The following is a 12,100-nucleotide window of genomic DNA, read 5'->3' on the forward strand; positions in this document are numbered from 1 at the left end:
GTCCGCGTCCGTTATTGAGAATGTCCGCTATTTGGAAGAATTTTATTGTAAGGGCCAATGTTATTTTGCAGGGGAATTTTAAAATGTCCGCTATTGAGAGGAGTCCGCTATTGGGAAGTGTCCGTTAAGGGAAGTTTCACTGTATATACAGTCACGAAGGTCAATACATAGTAAATATGCATCCATAGATAGTTGCTAACCACTAGGATCGCTAATATTGTCTCATTACAGACAATGCGAAATAGTACTGGCACAGTCTATTGTTCCTAGCACCCTCACAACTCAAGCTTCGTGACTGTATATACTAGGCTGTGCATATAATTTATAAATATGATCTAACCAGCATATTTTTAAGAAATTTTGTCCGATCTATAAGAAAAATAAAGTAAAAATACTCACGTTAGGTGGTAGCCAATGCCAAACTTATTTTTAAGGAAGAGCGAAGAACCACAACACCGAAGACGGCCTTTCGAAACAACAGCCTTTCGATCAGCTAATATATCTGCTTCATCCATGAAATGCGTCGTAAGCAGAATTACCTGAAATTAATTCTTGTATCAAAAAATCCAAGACATTTACAACACTGTGAACAAACAACAATTAAAAATATAAGTATTTTAAATAAAACAAGTTTTCCTCTTACCAGGAATTCCATTTGAATTTAACCAAGCATTTGTAGATAATCATAATAAAAATCAATTAAACATCGAAGCCAACAAATAATATAAACATTTATCCTGAAGATGGAGAGTGTAAGACCAATCCTTGCAAATTATAATTTGTGCTAATCTACTGGGTATGACTTCAAAGATTTACTGTGAAATAGATTACCAGTAGTTAAGTGTGAAAAGACATTATTTTTAATCATAATAGACAAAAGAAATGTTCCTCCATGTTTCAACATAGAAACAGAAACTCAACAATAGTCCATGGCCTACTGATATACCCAAGATCCTAGACATGCAATATGATTCAAAACTTATAACAATAGAATAGTTATTATGTGTATTTTGCCTCAGAGTAAAAATCTACAATTATTTACCGATTCAAGTGAAAATTCAGTACAAATTATTCTTTTAACAAAAACACTATAGAAAATCTATAGTCATGAACACTGAAAGAAGTATTTGTGGAAAATAATGTATAATAAAAAGTCGATATCAAATAAAAAGCTGTTATTGTCATACGTTCCAGAAAAGAGCTGCTGGCTGGCCATGCCCTGCGTGGTTTTCGCCACATATTAACCGATTCTCCCTTGCAATCGAGCTCGAGTAGCCATAGGGCATTCAGTATGCTCAAAAGTCGTGTAATGAAACTCTCGATTCTTCAAGTGTACAACGTTAGTGTATAAAGTTTAGTGATTATTGTGTGTTTAGTTATTGCCTAGCAACAAATTTTCACTGTGTGAAAGTATGTATATGTACAATACGTACCGGTACTTAAAAGGCAGAAGGTCGTGTGCAAAAACAAGACGAAAATTTCGAATAAAGTTTCCAAACAGACCTGCGCCTTCTGCTAAAATAATTGGATGACTCGATAAAGGATTTAAAGAAACAGGCACAGTGAAGAATAAAACATCAAGCAAAAAACGTAGTGTTCTTATGCGGAACGGTTGTCAGTTTATTTCCAAGAAGATTCCGCCACTGCTCATGCAGTTGCAGTGTCAATGAGGGAATTGAGGCGTATTTTCTGTACTAAACTAATCAAGAATAATCAGTGGCCTCCATGAACCCCAGATATAACACCCTATGACTTCTATTTATGGGGAACACTAAAAGCAAATACCCTACTATAATAATACCGGACAGCTGTATACTAGTAGCATTGGCGTGAGTGCGAAATATCGCGGACCTGACATCTAGCGGAGAGGAATGGAATTACGTCCACATATACAAATATTAACATAACGGGATTCGGACTGTTGTTTAAAACGTGAGTTACTAATGTGGAATTATATATCAAACACTTAAGAAATGTTGAATAGTATTTAATGTAAAATTATCTTATATCAAAGCTGCATATTATGAGAATACTGCATACTTCGTATTACTTTTCGTAATTATTAATTGTTACATATTTTTTCTTTGCTTTAGTCAGACAAAATCAGTTCTGACATTAAGAATGAATTTACATTAATGCTTTATATACCCATTGCTGACAACTGCAAAAATAAAAATGGTAGTATTCTGATGCTTGTAATAATTATTAGTAATGGCATGTAGACAACAATAAAACTTAATTTGCTAAAACCTTAAGATTTCCGATATATTTTAACTTTTATTCATTTATTAGGCCTAAATAAAAAAGATAATTTTTATTGTTCTATCAACACAGAGACAAAGGCATTAGGCCTAATAAAGAATGTTGTTGACTCACATTTTATGAACTGTCGGAAATCTAAAGTATGATTTGGAGCAATTTGTAATGCTGCAATTGTTACAATTATAAACAGCACATATACACCCTGACATTTTAACACAGCACTAATTAATAAAACTATTAACTAGCCCAGCAACAATATACACTGCAGTTGATTACAGCTTGTTTCGCGAGTATCTCCACACCGGCAGGTAGGTAGCAGCACCAGCGTCATTCGCACGCAAAACTGCTAGCTGTACGGTATTATTATAGTAAGGTATTTACTAAAAGGTAGGGTTTATAGGAAAAATCCTCATTCTATAGATGAACTAAAAGATTATATACGAGAAGAAATCCAAGCTATCAATGATGTGAAACTTCAGTGTTGTTCATTCGGTTATCAGAAGATGTCAGTTGTGTGTGGTGGCAAACGGGGGCCATTTTCTGCAACGACTGTGAGCATGATGAGTCCAAATTATTGAACATTTATTGTTAGTACTGTTATATATTGGAGAAGCGCAGGAAAAATGGTTATGCTCTTTGTGGAAACCACGCAGGACATAGCCAACCAGCCGGCCGCTTTTTTTTTTTTTGGATGTATGATAATAATAGCCCATGTATGGTGGGTCCCTATCACCACGGCATGGCGCGTCCTCAGGTTGCGGATAGAGGAGACGGCCTCCAGATATGGAGGGTAGCTGCGAATATATTGAATAAGCAGTCGTGGACAGCCGATAAGGGGTGGTCCTCCAGCTTGGGGGTTGGGCGAAGGGCTAACAACCCATCACCGTAAAAAACAGCTTGTTACGAATTCCTACAGTAAGCCTCGGAATAGGACTGATTCTCTGGCACGACCACAGCAAAGGAATAAGGTTTTGAGATTTGGCACTTGGAACGTAACTAGTCTTTATAGAACAGGAGGGGTAACATTAGTAGCAAAAGAACTAGCTAGATATAGAATAGACTTTGTGGGAGTACAAGAGGTTAGGTTAGATGGGAATGGCATATCACAAATAGGAGATTACTTGTTGTATTATGGGGAAGGAAACAATAATCACCAATTAGGAACAGGATTCTTTGTACATAAAAGAATAAAATCAGCAGTAAAAAAGGTCGAATTTATCAGTGACAGGTTATCATATTTAGTACTTAAGGGTAGATGGTGCGACATCATGGTTATAAATGCTCACGCCCCTACAGAAGAGAAAGACGACTATATAAAGGATAGCTTCTATGAAGAATTGGAACATACTTTTGATCAGTTCCCTAGATATCACATGAAAATTTTATTGGGGGATTTCAACGCTAAAGTAGGACGGGAGGAGATTTTTAGACCAACTATTGGAAAAGAGAGCCTACACGCAATTAGTAGTGACAATGGAGTTAGATTAGTCAACTTTGCCACATCGAAAAATTTAATTGTCAAAAGTACAACATTCCCCCATAAGGATATACATAAATATACTTGGACTTCTCCAGATGGATTGACACACAACCAAATTGATCACATCTTGATAGATAAACGGAGACATACTAGTATAGTAGATATTCGAACTTTCAGGGGTGCAGACTGTAATTCTGACCATTATTTGGTGATTGGAGAATTAAGAGAAAGATTATCAGTAGCCAAGCGAGTAGAGCAACAAGTTAATATTACTAAATTCAATATTTTGAAATTAAAGGACGAGGAAGCTAAGCAAAATTATCAGGTCGAAATTTCGAATAGGTTTGCCACTTTAGAAAGTTCCGACGAAGTTGAGAAAGAATTAGATGTTAATAGCGTGTGGGAAAATATCAGAGATAGTATCAAAATTGCAGCTGAGCAGAGCATAGGTTATTATGAAACTAAGAAAAAGAAACCGTGGTTTGATGAAGATTGTTGCATGGTAGTAGAAAGAAGGAAACAGGCAAAATTGAAATTCTTACAGGATCCAGTTGAGGAGAAGAGAGATAATTATTTCAATGAAAGACGGGAAGCAAGTCGTACACTTAGGAATAAAAAGAGAGGTTACTTGAAGGAAAAACTGAATGAGGTAGAAACAAATAGTAAGAATAAAAACATTCGAGATTTATATAAGGGTATAAAGGAATTTAAGAACGGATATCAGCCAAGGGTAAATGTGATCAAGGATGAGAATGGTGACTTGCTTGCAGACTCTCCATCAATCCTAAACAGATGGAAAAACTATTTTGCGCAACTACTAAATGTACATAGGCCAAATAGAAATGATCGGGACGAAATTGAAATACAAACTGCTGAGCCATTTATACCCGAACCCACGCTTTCAGAAGTCGAAATTGCGATAGAAAATCTGAAAAAGTACAAGTCTCCAGGTATCGATCAGATTCCAGCAGAATTAATACAAGAGGGTGGAAGTGCATTATATAGCGAAATTTATAAACTTGTACTTGCTATTTGGGAAAAGGAAATTGTACCAGATCAATGGAAGGAGTCCATAATTGTACCTATTTTTAAAAAGGGGGACAAAACCAACTGTGGTAACTTTCGAGGAATATCACTTCTGTTGACGTCGTACAAAATTTTGTCCAATATTCTTTTGAGGAGATTAACTCCGTACGTAGATGAAATTATTGGGGATCATCAGTGCGGTTTTCGGCGTAATAGATCGACTATTGATCAGATTTTTTGTATTCGGCAGATAATGGAGAAAAAATGGGAGTATAAGGGTACAGTACATCAGTTATTCATAGATTTCAAAAAGGCATATGACTCGGTTAAGAGGGAAGTATTATATGATATTCTTATTGAATTTGGTATTCCCAAGAAACTAGTTCGATTAATTAAAATGTGTCTCAGTGAAACATACAGCAGAGTCCGTATAGGTCAGTTTCTATCTGATCCTTTTCCAATTCACTGCGGGCTAAAGCAGGGAGATGCACTATCACCTTTACTTTTTAACTTCGCTATAGAATATGCCATTAGGAAAGTTCAGGATAACAGGCAGGGTTTGGAATTGAACGGGCTACATCAGCTTCTTGTCTATGCGGATGACGTGAATATGTTAGGAGAAAATACACAAACGGTTAGGGAAAACACGGAAATTTTACTTGAAGCAAGTAAAGCGATCGGTTTGGAAGTAAATCCCGGAAAGACAAAGTATATGATTATGTCTCGTGACGGGAATATTGTACGAAATGGAAATATAAATATTGGAGATTTATCCTTCGAAGAGGTGGAAAAATTCAAATATCTTGGAGCAACAGTAACAAATATAAATGACACTCGGGAGGAAATTAAACGCAGAATAAATATGGGAAATGCGTGTTATTATTCGGTTGAGAAGCTCTTATCATCCAGTCTGCTGTCCAAAAATCTGAAAGTTAGAATTTATAAAACAGTTATATTACCGGTTGTTCTATATGGCTGTGAAACTTGGACTCTCACTCTGAGAGAGGAACATAGGTTAAGGGTGGTTGAGAATAAGGTGCTTAGGAAAATATTTGGGGCTAAGCGGGATGAAGTTACAGGAGAATGGAGAAAGTTACACAACACAGAACTGCACACATTGTATTCTTCACCTGACATAATTAGGAACTTGAAATCCAGACGTTTGAGATGGGCAGGGCATGTAGCACGTATGGGCGAATCCAGAAATGCATATAGAGTGTTAGTTGGGAGACCGGAGGGAAAAAGACCTTTAGGGAGGCCGAGACGTAGATGGGAGGATAATATTAAAATGGATTTGAGGGAGGTGGGATATGATGATAGAGACTGGCTTAATCTTGCACAGGATAGGGACCGATGGCGGGCTTATGTGAGGGCGGCAATGAACCTTCGGGTTCCTTAAAAGCCATTTGTAAGTAAGTAAGTAAGTATGATAATAATAGCTCTGTACAATATTGGCAAACATGAGATGTGCATAATGTCAGTTCAGTATATCGTTTTTACATATTTTTATTGAATGAAGCAAGGTTTTCAGGTAAATATAACAATGTATGGTATTGCTACTTTCCCAAACGTTATTTCTTTTTGTTGAGACATTTATACCACATCTCACAAGACAAATTTTACTTTAAAGGTAAAAACCGAAAATTATGTTATAAGTTTCATTAAGAATAATTATTTGTCCTTAAAATACCTTTCCATGTCTTCTGTTTTGTAGGACGGACCACATGTGTCTCCGAGAATATGGATCAACACCAGCTGTTGGTTCATCCAAGATAATGATCTGTAATTTACACGCATCTTACTATCAGGTGGTAACAATATTAATATACCTGTTCTATGTAACTTAAAATCAAAACTTCCATCGAAAAAAATCCGTCAGTACAAGAATATATGGAGACTACATGTTGGAAAAATGAAGAGGAATAGTTACCAAATTTAAAGTACCGGTAGCAAACAACAAGGAAACTGAGCCAAGATTGTCGTCTTAGAATTCTGGATGAGCAAAGATACTGGAACAGGCTACTAGGCCCAAAAAAATTTGACATTTCTATTTTGAAGTGATATTCCCTATGTATAGAGGTTTTTGGGACACCTCATATAATATTAATTAACGAAAGTTGGTTTTTGTATATCTGGCTTGAAATTACAGTAAGTAAAATCTTAATTACAGAAATCCCACAAAAAAGATTTCTTCACCAATGGTTAACAGTTACTAACTAATGTAGCTTCATACCTTGGGATCTCCAATTACTGCAATACCAACTGAAAGTTTTCGTTTCTGACCACCACTTAAATGTTTAGCGAAAGTGTTTGCTTTATCAACTAAGTCAATATCACGTAAAGTTTTCGAAACTTCAAATTCAATCAGGGATGAAGGAATTCCCTGAAAGAGACAAAAAAAAACAATTATGTACACCTTTAGGAGTTCTTATTAATTAAACACATTAGATAAGTAGTAAGTAACTTATATAATTTAATGGAAACTTCATGGTAAATGAGACAGGCACATAATATGAGAAAAAATACTCATTAGTATAGACAGGAAGTTTAAGCACTAGAGTCGACGGCAATTCGGAAGGCGGTAGTCTGCTAGCGTTTGCGTCGAGAGAGACAGATAGAGAGAGCAAGGCAGCGTACAACATTGCCACATCGTACTTCACGTGCACGTGCAATACAAATAGCGCAGGAGAGAATTTAAACTATCAAAAGACAATAATGACCTTAGCCGTTGATTACTGTAAGCATGACACCAAACAAACCCTGTTTCCTTCACTAACAATATTCTTTGCACGGTTCTCAATCCCACAACACATGCTTCTGCAGTCGTTTCTTGCGCTTTGGCAACGTTGCAGCCAGCATCAAGATGGCTGGCAGCGTTGTGCTCGTCAACGTTTTTAAAATAATTATCCACCTTAAACACTATTTTCCGCGCCTGCCTGTGCAATACTTGTATTTTTACAGTCTCTTCTTCTATTTATTTATCTTACACACACACAGTAAATGTTAGTTTTACTTATTTAATATATTCACTCGCACGTGAACAAACGAACTTGACTGATTCCGATCGGTTCTGCTGTACAAGCTTGTGACGTCACATACAAGAAATGCTACGGTGCATATAGCAGCCGACTGCCTTCCGAACTGCCGTCTAGTCTAATAATCCTTGAAATAGTCAGGCAAAAAATCATTTTAAGCAGCTGAAATAGGCAAGAAAAGGGAATGTAATTTTGTAGCTAAAAATTGAAAAAAAATTCTGTACGAAGCAATTATGGAATCAGCAACATATTTTCACTTTCAAAATACTAGCCAATTAAAGAAATTATACTCCTGAATAGTTTATTATGTATCAGTAATATTCTTTTACCCTTAAAAAATGGTATTTTACAAACAACTTCAAATCAGTGTAACTCTGAAAATATTGAGAATAGATGTAGGCTATGACAGTAGGACAATGTCCACACATGTGCTGAGGTGCACTCGTTATGAGTGCCTAATTGGCCGGGATTCGAAGGAATGAGCGCCGTCTTAAATCACTAAGTAATTTTCGCGTAACATATATTATTATGATGTACCGAAGTACATATGATATTTCTGTACAGATATTCTGCGTCATCATACAATGAAAGAGTAGTGGAACAGAGAAAAATTCTCTCTGTCACCGGGACTTGAACCCAGGTTTTCAGCTCTACGTGCTACATCTATGACGTAGTGCAGAGGGTAGGCCACCAGAGGGAACCCAAGAGCTGGAACTTAAACTGAGAGGATTCGATCCGACACCGGGATGGGAATCCGGTGTGGCTTAGTGGATAAAGTATCAGCACTTAGAGCTGAAAACCCGGGTTGAAGTCCTGGTGCCAGAGAGAATTTTTCTCCGTTCCACTCCTCTTTCATCGTATGATGACGCAGAATATCTGCATGGAAATATCATATGTACTTCGGTACATCATAATAATATAAAATATATAATATAAATATATTTCATGGAGCTTAAAGGAGTAACCAGGAATCAAAGGGAATTTATATCGCTATGTTTTCACTTAACTGCTGGTCGTGCAAACCTGCAACCTGTCCAGATAACACTACTATATTTTAAGATACCAAAATGCTGAGTGTAGACAAGACTTACCCGAACAGCAGCAAAGAACTCAAGGTGCTCACGAGGAGTCAGGAGATCAAACAGGATGTCATGCTGCGGGCACACGCCAGTCATACGACGAATTGTATGCATGTCATTTGGGTCCCTGAGAATAACAATGGAGAAGAAGACATAACAGAAAATTTACTTCATATAAATTGATACCTGACGTGAATATGCTAGGAGAAAATCCACAAACGATTACGGAAACACGGAAATTTTACTGGAAGCAAGTAAAGCAATAGGTTTGGAAGTCAATCCTGAAAAAACTAATTATATGATTATGTCTCGTGACCAGAATATTGTACGAAATGGAACTATAAAAATTGGAGATTTATCTTTCGAAGAGGTGGAAAAATTCAAATATCTTGGAGCAATAGCAACAAATATAAATGACACTCGGGAGGAAATTAAAAGCAGAATAAATATGACAAATGCGTGTTATTATTCGGTTGAGAAGCTTTTATCATCCAGTCTTCTGTCAAAAAATCTTAAAGTTAGAATTTATAAAACAGTTATATTACCGGTTGTTCTGTATGGTTGTGAGACTTGGACTCTCACTTTCAAAGAGGAACAGAGATTAAGGGTGTTTGAGAATAAGGTGCTTAGGAAAATATTTGGGGCTAAGAGGGATGAAGTTACAGGAGAATGGAGAAAGTTACACAACGCAGAGCTGTACGCATTGTATTCTTCACCTGACATAATTAGGAACATAAAATTCAGACGTTTGAGATGGGCAGGACATGTAGCACGTATGGGCGAATCCAGAAATGCATATAGAGTGTTAGTTGGGAGGGCGAACGAAAAAAGACCTTCAGGGAGGCCGAGACGTAAGTGGGAAGATAATATTAAAATGGACTTGAGGGAGGTGGGATATGATGATATAGAATGGATTAATCTTGCTCAAATTAGGGACCAATGGCGGGCTTATGTGAGTGCAGCAATGAACCTTCGGGTTCCTTAAAAGCCAGTAAGTAAGTATAAATTGATACCTAATTAAAGAAGAATTATACATCTCTATTATTACATTTTACTCCACTGAACTTTTCTATTCCCGCTTTGTTTTATCTAACTATAGATAATTTGATAGGAAAGAGTAGGGTTTGTGAACTGTCTATCCTCATAGACTCTCTCGTCTTTTCGATTTTGTGTGTCAAAGTACGAGTGTCATTCACTTTGCAATTCACCATGATCGTTCTCTCGTCCTTAAACATCCGAATTCATTTCCCAATTATGCCTAATCAGCCAATGTATTTTCACTATACAGTAGAACCGCTATTATCCGTGGTAATGAAGGGGATGGACTGAACAGTTAAATGAAAAAATAGGATAATCCATACCATGAAAGATTTTGTAATTTCCGCCATGGTCTCGTATTTAACTCTCTATGTGGGCTATTCCATCTCAAATCGACCGAAATAAAGAGAAAATTGACCTTGCAATTTTTAAATACACTGAAGCTTTTTCTGTCCGTAGACAACTGTGATATTTAAATTTATCGTATTTTCATAAAATTAGCAACTTTAAACTGTTGTGGCTCCGAAACCCTTTCACCGAATGACCAAAATCATGGTTTATTTTGATGCTGAGAAGTTAAAGTTTATATTGACATGTAAACAGTTTTACTCACTTTTTATGGAAATGGAAAAATTTAGATTTTTCTTCATTAAGACGCCTTTGCCCACGAAAAAATATTTTTTAAAATATATGGTTAGATTCCGCATTGAAAGTACAAATAAACACATATTTTTTACTGGTGGTATGTTGATACGAAAGTATTGAAAATATCAAATAAAGAAAATAAATAGTACGCGCGTGAGCTAACCAGCTGTCTGTGAGGCGGGAGCTAGCCGAGGAAGCAAGGCCAGGAGACAAACACGTGAGTTTCGTCTAGTAGCGCATAGCTGGGCTAGCTTTATCACAGGTTTTCATAAACACAGGAGTAAAATGACGCCCAACGCTTGCTTATCTTCAGTTCTCGACCAGTGCGTGCGGTACTGCGCCGTTCAAGTCCAGGTGTGTGAAAATAATCTATTTAATACCCCCGAAACTTATTGCCATACCACTAAGCAAACAATGCCGAATCCCTCTTAATAATGCAAGGTTTTTTCTCAATATTTTTTTACATTTTTACAAATTAGCAAAAAGCTTAAAAGTAAGTAAAATCAGATTATCTGTTTCTCTGTATACAATAAAAATAAGGATTACTCCTTAACATAACCTACCAAATGTCAGCTTCAAAATGAGCTCTCGTTCAATGTTCTGCTGTAAATGGTTCCAGAGTTCTGAGCGCTGAAAGAGGCTTGTTTTTATAAAATACGCTAAATTTGTCGCTCAATAATACGAAAACCGTTTAACTTTCGATAGTATATTTTTGAAAATGCACTCTCCTCAGTACCTTGTATAAATAGGGAAAAAAATTAGAGTATTAAAAAAAATGCGAGGTTTTTTACTGATCGATATCATATGGAATAGCCCATGTGGTGGATCAGAAGTTCACCAATTTAAGACTGGTTGTCAACGACGGGTTTTTAAGGGACAAGGAAGCCCTTTGTAATGACTGTCTCAGGAAAGATAGGAATAAAGAAGGTCTCATGTTGTAGGTTTACATACTTTTTAACACTTTATCCTTGTTTTTATTTTATTAAATCACGCAGTTGTAACTCCAATCTCGTATTCTGATGCGAGATGAGCCACAGTTTCTCTTTCTCAAACCATTCAATTATTTCCATTTTCTTTTCGATACTAACACAACACGTTTTCTGTCAACACCCGTGGAAGACATTTTATATACAAGTTATATTATAGAAGGGCAATTTGAACAGTAGACAATGCTGTGTAACGATAAAGGCTTTAATAACTCTCTCTAGCAAGAACATATGTAGAACCTACTAATATGATGTACAAAACAGATCTTCATATAAGTTATTTATTTCTGAAGAAGAAAAAAAAAAGAGCGAGAAATAGACAGTCAGATAATCCGCCAATCGGTTAATAGGGTGACGGATAATCAGGGTTCTACACTACCGGTACACTTTACATGTCAGGTGGTAGATTCCATTTCCATTTGGTGCACATTCTTAGCATTCAAAAACGAATTACAGATTGCATTTTACATTCGGTGGGGTGCTCAATTATTTTAAACATTTTTAAAGCAAAAGGAAAAAATGTAAACATAATAAAACTTTCGCCAAAAT

The 12,100-nt window shown here is 36.4% G+C and overlaps 1 protein-coding gene across 2 annotated transcripts in view; it reads right to left on the reverse strand.

The window, feature by feature from the left end:
* Nucleotides 1–12,100, reverse strand: part of LOC138711713 (cholesterol transporter ABCA5-like) — a 314,480-nt gene that overhangs the window by 61,870 nt on the left and 240,510 nt on the right. For both annotated transcript variants that reach the window (XM_069842866.1, XM_069842865.1), the window contains exons 14-17: nucleotides 8,895–9,009; nucleotides 7,002–7,151; nucleotides 6,459–6,548; nucleotides 400–539 (exon numbers count right to left, since the gene is read on the reverse strand). In XM_069842866.1, coding sequence (XP_069698967.1) covers nucleotides 400–539; nucleotides 6,459–6,548; nucleotides 7,002–7,151; nucleotides 8,895–9,009 — 495 coding nt within the window. The remainder of the gene's footprint in view (nucleotides 1–399; nucleotides 540–6,458; nucleotides 6,549–7,001; nucleotides 7,152–8,894; nucleotides 9,010–12,100) is intronic.

This window comes from Periplaneta americana, chromosome 13 (assembly GCF_040183065.1).
Source record: "Periplaneta americana isolate PAMFEO1 chromosome 13, P.americana_PAMFEO1_priV1, whole genome shotgun sequence".
NCBI lineage: Eukaryota > Metazoa > Arthropoda > Insecta > Blattodea > Blattidae > Periplaneta > Periplaneta americana.